Source organism: Rana temporaria, chromosome 1, assembly GCF_905171775.1.
Source record: "Rana temporaria chromosome 1, aRanTem1.1, whole genome shotgun sequence".
NCBI classification, from domain to species: domain Eukaryota; kingdom Metazoa; phylum Chordata; class Amphibia; order Anura; family Ranidae; genus Rana; species Rana temporaria.
In genome coordinates this window covers 368635809-368652363 of record NC_053489.1, presented here as the reverse complement: position 1 = coordinate 368652363, position 16555 = coordinate 368635809, and the positions used below count along the sequence as shown (strand labels likewise).

The window sequence follows — 16555 nt, the reverse complement described above, 5'->3', positions numbered from 1 at the left end:
TATGTGGGATGTCCCAAAGCAATGCCATCTGAGGGGGGGGGGGGGGGGGAGACACAAATAAAGGCAGGCCAGAATCAGACGCGAGGACCTATACTGCTACCTGCAGTACACTGCGCCCAAAGGTGGCATCGTCTTGCCATCTTACATCCTCCTGATAGAATTCTGTGAACGTATGCACTGATGACCGACTTGCAGCCTTGCAAATCTGAGTCATAGAAGCCTGGTGATGCACTGCCCCAGAAGCACTAACTAGAGTGTGCTTTAACTTGAAAAGGTGAAACCTTCTGTAACGGGAGGGCCCGTGGAACCCAGAATCTCTTGGCAAGTATGAGATACCATTGCTTCAGCTCCCCATGCACCTCTTATGTCTAAATCATCCTATGACCATTAGGGGCATAGGGTGACTGAGAAAATATATCTTGGACTACTTCAAATGGGACAGTAATATTCATTAACAAAATCTCTCAAGAAATATGAAGATGTTATCCCCTGTGTGCTGTGAGGTCTATGCCCAGAAAGTATAACTCCCAATATGGCCATTCCAAGAAGTCAATGTAACAGACCGACCGTCTATTGCTTAACAAGGCTGATGATGTCAACTCAAGCCACCTGTCTATCTGTTTTAATGTAAATGAGTCCAGGCTAACTTCTAAGGATCTTTTCATTGTGGCTTGGGCTAATTGACCCTGGATTGTATGAAGGAGTCCTGTGATAATGTGTATTGTAGTTTAGGACAGGGCTTGACAAATTTGCTTGGAATCTAAGAGCCAGCTAAAAAAGTTACGAGCCAGGAACGCGCCCCGTCCCCCCGAGCTCGCCTGCAGAAGCGAACGCATACGTGAGTAGCGCCCGCATATGAAAGCGGTTCAAACCACACATGTGAGGTATCGCCGTGATTGGTAGAGTGAAAGCAATAATTCTAGCCCTAGACCTCCTCTGTAACTCAAAACATGCAACCTGTAGAATTTTTTAAACGTCGCCTATGGAGATTTTAAAGGGTCAAAGTTTGTCACCATTCCACGAGCGTGACATGCTGGGTATCAATTTACTCGGCGTAACATTATCTTTCACAATATAAAATAAATCGGGCTAACTTTACTGTTGTTTATTTTTTAATTAAAACATGTATTTTTTCCCAAAAAAGTGTGCTTATACGGTGTGACAGAAAGTATTGCAACAACCACCATTTTATTCTCAATGGTGTTAGAATAAAAAATATATATAATGTTTGGGGGTTTCTAACTTCTAAGTAAAGGGAAGGAGATGGAAACAGGCAGGAAAGCTCCATTAGCATTACTGGTTGTCTTGTCATACCAACGGCCACCACAAGAGGGCGTCAGATTCCAGAAGGAACCATAGGACTGCAGAAGGCCGCAAAGCCGCGGCCTCAATTACCGGCAGACGCAGCCCAACGCGATCGCGAGGGGGGTGCACGCGGAGACAGGGTACCCCAGCTGTGCCGCCCCAGGTGCCAGGTTGCTAATTCTAGTCACAATTGCGACCTGGCGCCCGGGGTTTGTCGAGCCCTGGTTTAGGAGACATCAAGTCTAGCCTAAAGGTCATGTCTCTAAATCATCAGCTGCTGTAAGGGGTTAGTTAATTAGCTCATGTTAATTAGGTCTGGTCACAGGTGTATTTTTAGAGTAATATGAGCAGGATATGTATGCACCTCCTTTCTTACTGTATATAAACCTGTGGTCTCTCAAAGATTGTGATTCCTGCTTGAACCTCATACAGAGCGTCGTCTCGTATTTGGGGGAGAATTACTCCTATGGGGTCTTATTCGGCTGGTTGGAGTTGCTGGTAGCTGCATTGTGTTCGGGAATGGAATATCCTAAACAACTTTAACCCCTTTCATACTTGGGGTGTCGTTACACCTTCCTTTTCAGACTATAAGCCTGAATAACAACCTGACGAATCCACTTTGAAATAGTAGATCACTGCCTGCCCTCTCCTGGAGCTGTCTGGCAGCACAAACAAAACATCAGTCGCCTTCAGATAGGCTTTTACTGCCCTCTCTACATCGAGAGAGTGACAATATTTCTTCCGCAGAACGAGGTTCTGGAAAAGAAAGGCAGGGCAACATCTTGATTCAGATGGAAACCTGACACTACCTTAGGCAGAAAGGTTGGGTGAGGACGCAACACCACCTTATTCTTATGAACAACTAGGTATGGCTCTTTACAAGAAAAAGCTGCCAATTCGGATACCCTTCTTGCGGAAGTTACTGGTCTGCAACTAAGCACACTAACTTCCTAGTCAAAAGAACCAAGGAAATCATGCGCATTGGTTGAAAAAGGCTGTCATTGTAAAACTGACAGAACCAGAATCAAATTCCATGGGCACAAGGGTGTCCTAACAGGCGGAGCCATATGCATTACCCCTTGTATAAAGGGCCTGGACCAAAGAATGCGAAGCAAACGGCCTTTGAAAAAAACACTGACAAGGCTGAAGTCTGACCCTTGATTGTACTTGAGGCTTTATTTCTACCTCCAGCTGTAGGAAGGCAAGAATTCTACATATGTCAAACTTCCGAGGATGCCATCCTTTGGCCTTCCAGACCCTATAATAAATGGTCCTAGAGGCCGGGTTCCTTGTAGCTACCACTGAACCTGAAAAGCCCCCGATTCTTTAGAACAGGGGTCCTCAAAATTTTTAAACAGGGGTTTACAGTCCCTCGGACCGTTAGAGGGCCGGAATATAAAAAAAACTATGACCAAATTCTTATGCTCACGATCATTGCAATCCCCCCCTTCACCATCATCATTGTAAGCCCCCCTCACAATCATTAATTGCAAACCGATCATGATAATTGCAAGTCCCCCCTACCTCACCATCATCAGCCCCTCATTGCAAGCCCCCCCTCGCCATTGTCATTGTAAGCCCCTCGTTGCAAGCCCCCCTCACAATCATTAATTGCAAGCCAATCAAGATCATTGCAAGCCCCCCCCCATCATCATTACATCATCATCATCATCAGCCCCTCATTGTAACCCCCATCACAATCGCAAACCCCTCATTGCAATTCCACCCTCACCATCATCATCAGCCCCTCATTGCAACCCCCCTCACTATCGCAAGCCCCCCCCCCACCATCATTACATCATCATCAGCCCCTCATTGCAACCCCCCTCACCATCGCAAGCCCCTCATTGCAAGCCCCCCCATCATCATTACATCTTTATCATCCCCTCATTGCAACCCCCCTCACCATCGCAAGCCCCCCCCACCATCATCATCATTACATCTTTATCAGCCCCTCATTGCAACCCCCCTCACCATCGCAAGCCCCTCATTGCAAGCCCCCCCCCACTATCATCATCATTACATCTTTTTCAGCCCCTCACCATCGCAAGCCCTCCCCCTCACCTCACCATCGTAAGCCCCTCATAGCCTTACTCCTTACTGTGCCAAACTGCTGCTGTGTCACGGTACCGCTGTGTCACGATGCTCACAGTGTTGTTAACAGTTCGGGCGCGCTGTCATAAAAGTCCCGCCCTCCTCCTCCTAGACCAGCTCGTGTGATAGACAGAACACTGGCTCTATCAAACAAGCTAGTCTAGGTCAGGAGGAGGGCGGGACATTTATTACAGCGTGCCCGAACAGCGTGCCAGCGTGACCGAACTGCCCGAACTGTTAACACTGTGAGCTCCTTGACACAGCGGAACTGCTGTGTTACAACCTGCCGTGCATGTCAGGGTGGGGTGGGCCGGTTAAATGTCCTCCACGGGCCGTAGTTTGAGGACCCCTGCTTTAGAACATGGGCTTCAATAGCCAAACTTTTAAATTTAGCAATAAGACAGGATGGAACACCGGCCCTTGGGATACCAGGTTTGGGCAATATGGAAGAGTCCATGAACTCCTTACTGTCATCCTTACGATCTCTGCATACCAGGATTTTCTGGACCATGCTGGGGCTACTAGAATTACCGGCTTCCGTTCCTCTTTGATTCTTCGAAGAAGCCGTGATAGCCGCTGAACTGGGGGAAATGCATTAATCAGTGAAAACTGATCCCTTGGGGTCACTAATGCATCTGTCCCATATGCGAGTGGATCCCTTGTCCTTGACAGAAAGTTGTCCAACTTTCTGATGAACCTGGACACTAATAGAACTATGTCCGGCGTACCCCATCTTTGGCATATGGCCAGGAAAAAATGTCTGGATGTAGAGCCCTTACTCCCGGGAATATTTGTTGACGACTCAAGAAATACGTCTGCCAATTCTCCACCCCTGGAATGAAGACTGCAGATAGGCAAGGTACCTGCTCCCCTGCCCAGGCCAGAATATGATTCACCTCCTCCTGGGCTGCACGGCTTCTGGTACCCCCTTGGTGATTGATACAGGCCACCGTCGTGGTATTGTTGGATTGTATCCTAACGGGACAACCTCGCAACCTGAACGTCCAGGCTATTAGAGCTAGACGAACCTCTAGGATATTGATAAACAAAGTCTTCTCAGACTCTCACCACTTCCCTTGGACAGTGGATTCTTCCAGGACTGTACCCCAGCCCAAGAGGCTGGCATCCGTTGTTACTACCTTCCAGGTACCTGGCATGAAGGATTCCCCTTCTGCAATTGACTCTTGGCACCCATTGGGGACAGACACATTGGGTAACCCAAGGCTCGGGTCCCTTTATTTCTGGCAGACAGAATACTTTAACACTCTTGAATGAAATTGGGCATAGAGAACCGCTTCGAAAGAAGCCATCTTCCCTAGCAACCTCATGCAAAGGCAAATGGAAGGACCCTTCCTCGACCAGACCACCAGGACCAGCTCTCTTATAGCATTAATTTTTGTCTGAGGCAAAAACACCCGTATTTGGGCTGTCTATAATCAGACCTAAACACTCCAGCCTCCTTACCGAATGCAAGAATGACTTTTTTTTTTTTCGTTTCAGGTTGAGAATCCAACCCAGGTGTTCCAGATACTTGACCGTGCTGGACACACCCTGGTTTAACAGAGCCACTGACCGATCTATCAGCAACAGGTCATCCAGGTATGCCATTACTGCTGTACCCTGGGCCCTTAGTTTAGCCAACGGTGGGGCCATAACCCATAACTCAGGGAGCGGTGGCCAACCCGAAGGGTAAGGCTACGAACTAAAAGTGGCAAGACGCAGAAACGTCTGATGAGTGTGGAAAAAAGGGGATTTTTATTAACAGCTTACCTGTAAAATCATTTTCTTGTAGTACATCACGGGACACAGAGCAGCATAGCCATTACATATGGGTTATATAGTGTACCTTCAGGTGATGGACACTGGCACTCTCCGACAGGAAGTTCCCTCCCTATATAACCCCCACCCATAGTGGGAGTACCCCAGTTTTGTAGCAAGCAATATGCATCCCAAAATTCACCATAAGAGGGGTGGGAGCTCTGTGTCCCGTGATGTACTACAAGAAAAGGATTTTACAGGTAAGCTGTTAATAAAAATCCCTTTTTCTTTATCGTACATCACGGGACACAGAGCAGCATAGCCATTACATATGGGATGTCCTCAAGCAATGCCCCATGAGGGGAGGGAGACAACCAGAAAAAAACAAACAGGAGGTGCCACCGGACAAGAGGAGATTAAACTGCGGCCTGGAGTACCGCCTGCCCAAAAGCTGAATCAGCGTTCCTCCTAACGTCCATTTGATAACATTTTGCAAATGTGTGCACAGATGACCAGGTTGCTGCCCTGCAGACCTGAGCCATAGAGACCTGGTGATACGCTGCCCAAGAGGCACTTATAGCTCTAGTGGAATGAGCCTTAACTGACAAGGGTGGAGTCTTCCCCTTCAGGCCATAAGCCTGTATAATTATTTGCCTGATCCACTTAGAAATAGTGGCTTTAGACGCTGCCTGGCCCCTCTTAGGCCCTTCTGGCAGAATGAATAAGACGTCAGTCTTACGAATCTGAGCTGTAGCTTTCAAGTAAATCTTTACAGCTCTAACCACATCCAAGGAATGTAGTAATCTCTCTTCTTTAGAGGACGGTTTTGGAAAAAATGATGGAAGAATCAAATCTTGATTGAGGTGAAAATTAGACACCACTTTGGGCAGAAAGGACGGAAGCGGCCGTAAAACGACCCTGTCCTTATGCAGTAATAAATAAGGTGCCTTACATGACAAGGCTGCCAACTCCGACACTCTTCTGGCCGATGCCATGGCCACCAGAAACACTAGTTTCCTAGTCAACAGGACCAAAGGGATCTCAGACAAGGGCTCAAAGGGCTACCTTTGCAAGGCAGACAGAACCAAATTTAAATCCCAAGGATACAGGGGAGCTTTGATCGGGGGATTAACCCGAATAACCCCCTGTAAAAACGACTTCATTAGAGAATGAGTAGCCAAAGGTCTCTGGAAAAAAACAGACAAGGCAGACACTTGCCCTTTGATTGTGCTAACTGCCAAACCTTTTTCCACGCCCAACTGTAAAAACTCCAGGATTCTACCAATGGCATATTTGCGGGGGTGCCATTTCTTGGTCTCACACCAGGCAATATATGCCTTCCACACCCTATAGTATATTAACCTGGAAACTGGCTTTCTTGCGTTTATAAGAGTGGAAATGACCTGACCCGAAAGGCCTCTGTTTCTGAGAATCAGGGATCCAGCCGCCAAGCCGTTAAATTTAAGGCCTGTAAGGCAGGATGGGAGAACGGTCCTTGTGAGAGGAGGTCCGGACGTAGAGGAAGAACCCAGGGCTCCTCTACCGCCATCCTTTTTATCAAGGAGTACCAGGGCCTCCGGGGCCACTAGAATTGTTGGCTTGCGCTCCCTTTGAATTCTGTGAAGAAGACGGGGTAGCATTCGTAGCGGAGGGAAGGCATAGATTAGCGCAAACTGATGCCAAGGGCATACCAAGGCATCAGTCCCGTAGGCCAATGGATCCCTTGTTCGAGAGACAAACTTTGGTACCTTTGCATTGAACCTGGACGCCATCACATCCACCTCCGGAGTTCCCCACCTCTGGCAGATGTCCTGGAACACCTCGGGATGGAGGGACCATTCCCCTGGGGACATCTGTTGGCGGCTGAGGAAATCCGCCTGCCAATTGTCCACCCCGGGGATAAAGATCGCTGAGATGCAGGGGACATGGGTCTCTGCCCAAGAAAAAATCTGATCTACCTCCCTTTGGGCTGCCCGACTCCTGGTGCCGCCCTGATGATTTATATAAGCCACGGCAGTGGCATTGTCGGATTGTACCCTTATTGGGGAGCCCTGCAAAATCTCCGTCCAGCCCAAAAGAGCCAACCGAGCCGCCCGGATCTCCAAGACATTTATGGATAGGGCTGATTCTGCCCTTGACCACTTCCCCTGTTGGGTTAACCCGTCTAGGACTGCACCCCAGCCCGATAGGCTGGCATCCGTGGTTACTACCCTCCATGAGGGGGGACAGAACGACCTTCCTTTCAGAAGATTTTTTGGGACCAACCACCAGCACAGACTCTGCCTTACCGCATAGGAAAGAGAAATGGGAAGATCCAAGGCCTGGAGCCTTTTGTCCCAGGCCGTGAGAATCGCTCTCTGTAATACTCGAGAATGGATCTGGGCATAGGGCACTGCTTCGAAGGTGGCCACTAGTTTTCCCAATAGGCGCATGCAGAGGCGTATAGACAGCCTTGTGCTGCTTAGAATTATTTGGATCAACTCTTTTATCGAATCTACCCTGGACTGGGGCAGGAAGACCCTTTGTTGGCTCGTATCCAAAATTAAACCTAGATATTCCAACCTTCTTGTGGGCTGGAAGGCTGATTTGTCCCAGTTTAGGATCCAACCCAGGGACTCTAGGCAGTTTACTACTAGTAATACCGCCTGACTTAAGTCGGCCGCTGAGTGGTCGACTACCAACAGGTCGTCTAAGTAAGCCATGACCAGAATGCCCTGTTCCCTTAGGAGGGCTAATACCGGAGCCAGGATCTTCGTGAAAACCCGAGGGGCCGTGGCTAGCCCGAACGGAAGGGCCACGAATTGATAATGCCGATGGTTTAGGGCAAACCGCAGGAACCTGTAATGACCGGGGAAAATCGGAACGTGCAGGTACGCATCCTTGATATCGATGGAGGCCAAGAACTCCCTTCCTTGAAGGGCGGCCACCACCGAGCGAATGGACTCCATTCGAAAGGAACGGACTCTTAAAAAGCGGTTTAATAACTTTAGGTCCAGTATAGGCCTGACGTCGCCGTTTGGCTTCGGGACAACGAAGAGGTTTGAGTAAAACCCTTGTCCCTGTTCCCCTGCTGGTACCTCCATAATCACTCCTTGAGATAGGAGACGATCTAGGGCGGATAGAAGCGATGCTTGCTTTTGAGGATCGCCTGGGAGTCTTGACGCCTGAAAGTGAGGAGGGGGGAACTCCCGAAACTCTAGTTTGTATCCCTGAGCCACCGAGGACAGCACCCACTGGTTGGAGATTCTGGCCCCCCACAACTCCGAGAAGTACCGGAGCCTTCCCCCCACCCGAGAGAGTGGGGGCGCCCCTTCACAAGGCCGACTTAGGGGCAGCCTTAACCGGCTTGCGATTCCATGGTCTTTTGTTCCCTGCCGCTTGCCCCTGTTGCCTGTTTGCAGGTGCGCGTCCAGGGGGCCGTCGATACTGCCTAGAGGATGAAGGCCCTGGGACTGGAGAGGTTGGGCGCTTAAAAGAGGGACCCCGGAATCTTTTCTTAACCGGCAAGAGGGTGCTCTTACCACTAGAGATCTTTTGAATATATTTGTCAAGATCTTCTCCAAACAATCTCTCTCCCTGAAAGGAGAATCCTGTAAGGAGCGTCTTGCAGGGGGTTTCTGCAGACCAGTTTTTTAACCAAAGTAATCTTCTCATGTGAACCAGAAACAGGGATAGGCGGGACGCCTGCTGGATTGAATCCTTGATAGCGTCTACCGCGAAACATAAAGCTCTGGGTAGGTCAGCCAAGTCTTGAGCCTGTTGAGCCGGGAGGTCCTTTAGGGCCTGCTTTGCCTGGTCCTTTAAAGCCTGGCAGACGCCAATGGCAGCTACGGCTGGCTGGACCACTGCCCCCGCTGTGGCAAAGGATGCCTTCAGTAAGGTCTCAAGTCTTTTATCCACAGGATCTTTGAACATGTGAATATTGTCCACTGGACACGTTAAAGCTTTATTGACACATGATATGGCTGCGTCAACAGTGGGGACAGACCATTTTTTCCTCCTCTAAGGGGTACATAACTGCAAACTTTTTAGGAGGCAAAAAAATTCTGTCTGGCTTAACCCAGTCCTGAAATATCAGGTCCTTTAACAAAGGATGAACCGGGAACACCAAGTTGGCTTGGGGCGCCTTTAGGGAGCCCAATGAGGACACAGCGGAAGCCAGAGGCTGAGGCAAAGGCATCTTAAAAGCTGACCGCACTATATCCGTTAAGGACTGAACCCACAGTTTTTCTGCGTGAGAAGCTGAAAAAGGTTCTTCTATAGTAGAATCCTCAGAACCTAAATGGTCCAGGTGATCCTCGGCCTGGTCTCCTGTATTTTCCAATTCCTCAGTGGAAAGGACATCTTCCTCAGGAGATTCAAACCTGGGAGACGGGGACCTAGCCCGCTTCTTCCCGGATAAAGAGTCTGTAATAAAAGCGGCCATCCTTTTTTCAAATCCACCCAAGGTGGAGGCTAACATCTCTTCCGTGACATAGGAAGGAGTTGGTTGAATAGGGCCAGCCGTAGCACCTAGCAACCCCGATGGCTCACCCAGGGCAGCAACCTCCGGATCCTCCGGGGAGGTAGGGGCAGCTGGATTTTGGGGAATATCCTCAGAGCCCGATGGGGAACCCTTTGGTTTTTTAACACCTTTAGCATTTTTAGCGTTCCCTGCACCCTTAGGAGCCATAATAAACAAATCTGAGATACTCTGCTAATATACAACCAACTGTAATAGCTGGAGAAAAACACACATTTAAATAAATGAGGAAAAAATTAGGCTAGGGTAATGTTAGACAGAAAGTAAACTTCCCAAAACCTAACAAGAGATAACAATATTGCGCCCCAAGGGCTTAATCACAACCTAATATTGCTTCCCTTAATGCTGGGCTAGGAGAGTACCTAAAAATAAAAGTACTCTGACTGCTACTTAGTACACCGGCTTTCTAGAGAAAATATGAGCTTAAACAGCTCTTTAGTAAGGTGTGTACAAAAAAACGACCACTAGGTGTCACTGTGTCAGCATAATCAGGCAAACCTATCCTGCTCAGCATCGCTGCTCCATGTCCCTTCACAGCCTACAGCATACTGACAGGCTAAATAGCGTCGGCGCGCCCCGCCGTCTACAACAGTGCGCGCGCACGCGCGCGCGTGCGCGCTCCCGACGCCGCTCTGAGGAAGCAGGAAGCCATGTGGGGAGAGGAGCCCAGGAGCTGCTGGAAGACACACACAGACAACCAGGAAGCAAGTCTTTTAATCCTGGCATGCCCCTTTACAATCTCATGGAGCAAAACCACCTTGTAGCAGCAGCAGCAGTCTACTAGCCCAGCCAGAGGAACAGTATACCTGGGTGTCTGAGCCATCCAGTCATGCAGACCTTGTGGTATCTCTTTTAGCCCATGCACAGAGGCATAAAAAGGCTTACCCCAGAGTCCCCTGTGGGGGGCCTACTGACAAACCAAGTTCCGTAGGCTCCCCGCTTACCTTTTCCACGCCACAGGGTATTGCTCATGCAAGAGGCCCAATCTTCCCCCTTCACCGTGGGTATGGTCATAGACCTTCAGGGACCGGGGTCCAAGTCAGGAACACCACACACCTGCACCTATACAGCACTACTGGCAGCAGGTATCCATAGGTTAAAAACCCAGTCCTGGAACCCAGAGTCCAGCCCTCCAAGGAGAGGCATTATAGGCAAAACCCCATCCACGAATTGGGGCCCGGGTACCGTCCACTTTGGCTATGAAGCACCTTGGACGGATCCGGTCGGCTGGCCCTGGTCTCAAGGACAAACTGCAGGCACAACCTTCAACGTGCACCAACACCTAAGACACTGGCGAAAAAAACTGGGGTACTCCCACTATGGGTGGGGGTTATATAGGGAGGGAACTTCCTGTCGGAGAGTGCCAGTGTCCATCACCTGAAGGTACACTATATAACCCATATGTAATGGCTATGCTGCTCTGTGTCCCGTGATGTACGATAAAGAAATTGGCACATGGAGATATGCATCTTTGATGTCTATTGACGCTAGAACTTCTCCTTCCAGCAAGGAGGAAACGACTGACCATATTGACTCCATGCGAAAGGAGCGGATGTTTAGGAACAGATTCAGATCTTTGAGATCTAAATGGGTCTGACATCTCCAATCGGTTTCGGTACCGTGAAAGATTTGAATAAAACCCCACACCCTGCTCTTCTGATGGGATTTCTATAATAACACCTTGAGACATCAATTGGTCAAGCGCCAGAAATAAAGACCTTCTTTTCACTGGGTCTCCAGAGAGAATAAGTTCAGTGCTTGCAACCTTTTTTCATAACCAATATCCTCCAGACCCTTTATTAGCGTTGTTGCCCTTCTTTGTACTCACTCCATTTCCAGTACATCCATCCTGAGGACTGGTGCCCGGGACTGGACAGCATGCTCTAGGTGCGGCCGGACCAGAGTCTTGTAGAGTGGAAGAATTATTGCTTTATCCCTGGAGTTAATCCCTTTTTTAATGCATGCCAATACTCTGTTTGCTTAGCAGCAGCATCAACGGACCTTATTTTGTAAGGTGCATATTCATAATCTGTCAGGGACCTACCCTCCAATCCCGTCCATCCACTATTCTGAGGAAACAGCAGTGTTCCTCTGCGTTGGCATGCCGTCGGGCGCGCGTGCGTGCACAGTAAGCAGGAGCTCGAGCGTGCACGTTTGGCGCCAAACCCACTTTAAAAGCCCATTGCTGTGCTCAACACATTGCTGCCTGATTTGCAGTTTGTGAGTGACTTTACCTGAGATCTGGTAACCTGCTTGAACTTCTGATTTGAACCTTTGACCCGGCTTGCTGACCACCCGTACCTCTCCAACCCTTGGCCCGGCTTTGCTTGACTACTCTCCTGATTGATCCAGCGCTGCCAGACCTACCTGCCTGTACCGCGACTACGTCTCAGCCTTTCCGCATCTGTTCACCTGATCATACGTTCTGACCCGGCCTGCCTGACTCTGCTACCTTCAGTATATACTAACCTGCTTACCTCACCAGCTTGTGCCGCTATAGCCGCAGCTCCAGTTAGGGTCGCTGACCCCATCCTCGGTTCCAGTGTCTCCAGCACCGTTACATCAGAGAGACCCGTCTGCCAGCATCTACTCTCCGCTACCCCGGCACTCCTATCCCGCTGTGCTCCGAGCCCGCTGTTCCCATTCCAGCGGCTCGCGAACCAGAGCCGTAAGAGAGGCCCTCCTGCATCCAGACTCTGGTAACCAGGTACGTAACATAATCTCATATAAAGCTGGCCGCTAAAACTGTGGTTAGACTTAATCTGTTGTAGTTTTTTTTCATTGTGGTGTTAAATCTGTTGTAGTTATTTTCATTGTGGTGTTAATAGGGCAATCCAATCAGAGGTTGTGCTCTACTTAGTAGGCTCTAACTAATTGTTTACATGGATCAACCCTTCCTATTCTCCAGTAGATATGTAAAATTTTCTTACATAATTATGTTCTTGCCCCTGTTCTTTGGATGTAATATTTTCAGTTACAATGTTAAGTGTTATATTTCAAAGCACCACAATCTTTTTCTGGAATTATGTGATAAAGTCATCTGTTAACATGATGCAGCCCCCTTGAAAATGTTGCCTTCTCCAATGTTCTAAGTTTGAAATGCCTGCCCTAAACCATTTCAGTGCTTCTTTTGAGAGTTTATCAAATGTCTCATTAGAAACAAGTACATCATACTTTAAGCATACTGTCAAACCACAATATTAAGTCGTACAGAAGCTGTGTGGAGGTTAAAATAGTTTAAATCAGAACTCCGGACATAAAATATTTATTTAACGTGGTTGTAAACCTCTAAAAGTAAAAAAGTGAAAAAAGCATATCCTTCTATCCAGTTACCTGCCTTGATCCAAAAAACGACTGCGATTTCTGTCTGCTCTCTCAATCCTCTGCTATCGGCAGTCACTTCTAAAACTGGGTATACAGACTGAGTTTTTGTTCATTCAGCCAGCGGGTTGAAAGAAAACTCAAAGATTCCTGAAACCAAGCAAGCGATGTGGATCCAGGGATCTCTCCCTCTGTACAACCACACCATCACACTGATCAGACATGGTCCACTGTAATCGTCATCAGAGAACCCACCCAAAGATATTATGTGCTGCAGTAGCGAGGGTGTAGGCATGTTGAGAGAGGCTGCAAAGAGGCAGCTGAACTGCAACAAAAAAAGTTGAAAACAGTATTTTGCTGCAAACAAAAAGCCAGTTGGGTACACTGTCCCTTAGCAATCCAATTGACATTTAGTTAGGGTTAACTTGTGCTTTATATGAATCTATATATCTATAGAAACACTTATTTTACTCACGTATCATCTGTGTCTATGGATTCCCCATGAGCTGCACCCCCCTGAATGGATTCCATTGCTGTGGAATACAGAGCCTTCTGTCCAACAGGCCTCTTTTCATCAATGTGACTCTGGGATCCATCTGTTTGCCGTGTTTTCTCATGTTGCTCTATGTTGTGTACTCCTAAAAGAAGGCTGTAATCCATAATCTTGAAGCTCTCTAAAACCTGGGAAAACAAGAATTTAAAATTGAATTTGCTAATGAAAAAAAAAACTAAATATAAAACAACATTTTTATAACTCATCTCGACTTTTAGCAAGATATGGATACTATGGACCAAACAATGTGGGTAAGTGATCCACCACAACACTGTGATCAGCGCTCTCTGCCATTGGCTGAGAGCGCAGATCGGGAGTCGGTCAGCTGCTGGTTTTCCAGCTGGCTTCTGTCAGACAGACCGACTTACACACGAGCGGAATGTTGGCCGGTATTTTTAGTAGTGGCAAATGTCTCCCGACATTCTGTCAGTGTGTACGGTGCTTTAACAAGTGTCTATTGTGCCTCCCAATGGCTTCTCATTCAATTTTGTTCTAATTGCAAACAATTTTGCCAAAGCTATCTCTAAAGACATTTGTGAAAAAGTAAAGAATTCCAACGACATATGACATATGTTTGATCAAGGGATTCGACCATTGTTATATGCATGAACATTGTATTATGTTTGGAGTAATTGGGATGTTTATGCAGCAAATGATGTACATATATGCTTGTATATACACCAAAAAAAAAAAGAAAAAGCCTCTGAAAATCTGGCAAAATTACAAATAGATTTGAATTTATAAAGGCACTGTGCACTTTGTAAGTGCAGTTGCTCCAAAGCTTAGTAAATGAGAGGAAGCTCTGCTGACTTCCATCGACCAATCATGTGCAAGCAGAAATGCATTTAAAAAAAAATCCTTGCATGTCATTGGGTATTCTTTGTAAAGTAAAGCTTTACCTCATTTACTAAGCTCTGGAGCAACTGCACATGCAAAGTGCACAGTCGATTTGCCTTTAGTAAATCAACCCCATTTTTTGTGTTTTAGTTTCCAATAATTTTTACTGAAAATATACAATACAATAGAGAAAAGAAAAGAGAACAATGTACTAAATGAGAGAGTGGTGCCAGTTGTACACATATGCAGACAGGTGCTTCAATACAGAAGGATTTACAACAGTTCCCCGAGTTGTGCATTAAACATTTCTATGGAGAGTCATCTCAGTGCAAGGTATAATTTAATGGGGACAAAACCCCACAAAATCATTACGTCAGTTAATAGAATTACCCAGGGCGGTCCTCACATAACCAAAACTCCTCATGATAGGTCAGAGGAACTAAGAGAGAAGGCGATATAGAAAATAGAGAAAAAATAAAGAAAGGTAGGCCCACAGGACATATTAGTGGTGGTGCCCGTCGGATATTTAATCCAGGGGTCCCAGTTTTTTTCAATCAAAGCATTTTGTCCTGCAAAATTGCAGTAAGTCATTCATTGATCATGACCATGTTCAAAGGGAATTTTTGGAGTTTGTTATAGGCCACCCAGTATTAATGAAGGGGTGGAGACTTCGCTCCTTGCATAGACAGAAAGGGCAGGGAGGATAATAATATTTTTTATACAATAAAGCTCGGTATCTACTACTCTTAGGTTGGTGCCTTCTGCTGTTTGTTTTTCCAGAGACCGCTTCAGTCTTTTTAAGGTGCTGCAACAAGTGTTCAAGGATGTGAAGGGACCTTCTGCAGTCTGCATGTGATTTACCTTCATCTGTGCACCATATTCTCATTTTTGCACTTAATGACTGGTGTAGTACCACTGGATTGGCATAAGGCCATGGTGCCTATATTCAAAAAGGGATCAAAGTCTTTACCTTCTAATTACAGAATGTAACTTCAATAGTCGGGAAAATACTTGAGAATATAATAAAAGGCCCCACACACTTTCATTTACATTGTCCCTGCTATTTCTGTATGGGGATGTTGGCACTAATTATTTTCATTTTAAATGATTACAGTTTCACATAACCCAGCTCTTTCCCAGCCTGTTTGCAGGAAAACATAAGCAAGAGCTGTCTCTATTCCTCTGCTACTGGTCATGTGTTCAAAAACAGCCTTTGGCATCAATAGCCTCAATGGCAAGTGGAGTGGCACGAAGCTGCAGCGGAATCGAGCGCTTCGACACAAAGGCACCATTTATGAACAGGCCTGCAGCCCCAGAGTCGATTAGATCCTGTGTATTGATGGACAACACAGGCCAAAAAAGGGTAAACGGAACTGGAGGCTTATCCTTCAGAATTGCTGGGGACACAAAAACACCACCTAAGGTCTGTCCCCTACAAGACCTCAGGTGCGGGCATCTTCCTGGACAGGTAGGACAAGACTTCAATAAGTGACCTGCCTGACCACAATAAAGACACAATCTTTCCCTCCTTAATAAATTGGAAGGGCTCTCGCGCTATCGGTGCTAAATACTTTGGGGGGGGGGGGGGGCACTGCTGCAGTTACCTGGAACCGGTCCTGGCCAGAAATATGTGAATGAAATAAATAATGGTGACTGCGCTGTGTGAGGAAGTGGAAAGAGCAGATGCACAGGGAAGTGGATAGCAAAAACCAACCACTGAGTAATCGCTAAAACCAGTGGGGGTGGGAGGTCTGTGGGTCATTAATGGTGAACAGCAATAAGCATAAATTAGATATTAACATACACTATAATTAAATTAAATAGTGAACATCACAAACATGAGAAGCATGTAAATCCAAACAGCTTAATTGATGTGAATGGTGCCAGAAAGTTCAAATATAACACACTCCAGGTGGAGTCCCAGAAGTCCCAGAAGAGGGAAGATGTGGGACCGTAATAAGGTAAAAAAGGCAAATGACACAAATAAAGTCTTAAAACCCACCACTGAGTAATCGCTAAAACCAGTGGGGGTGGGAGGTCTGTGGGTCAGTAATGGTGAACAGCAATAAGCATAAATAAAATATTAACATACACTATAATTCAATTAAATAGTGAACATCAAACATGAGAAGCATGTAAATCCAAACAGCTTAGTTGATGTGGAT

General features: G+C 47.0%; 1 protein-coding gene across 4 annotated transcripts in view; it reads right to left on the bottom strand.

The window, feature by feature from the left end:
- PIP5K1C (phosphatidylinositol-4-phosphate 5-kinase type 1 gamma) overlaps positions 1-16555 on the bottom strand; it is a 486720-nt gene that overhangs the window by 230079 nt on the left and 240086 nt on the right. For all 4 annotated transcript variants that reach the window (XM_040322323.1, XM_040322302.1, XM_040322309.1 and 1 more), the window contains one exon: positions 13476-13681. In XM_040322323.1, the coding sequence (XP_040178257.1) occupies positions 13476-13681 (206 nt within the window). The remainder of the gene's footprint in view (positions 1-13475; positions 13682-16555) is intronic.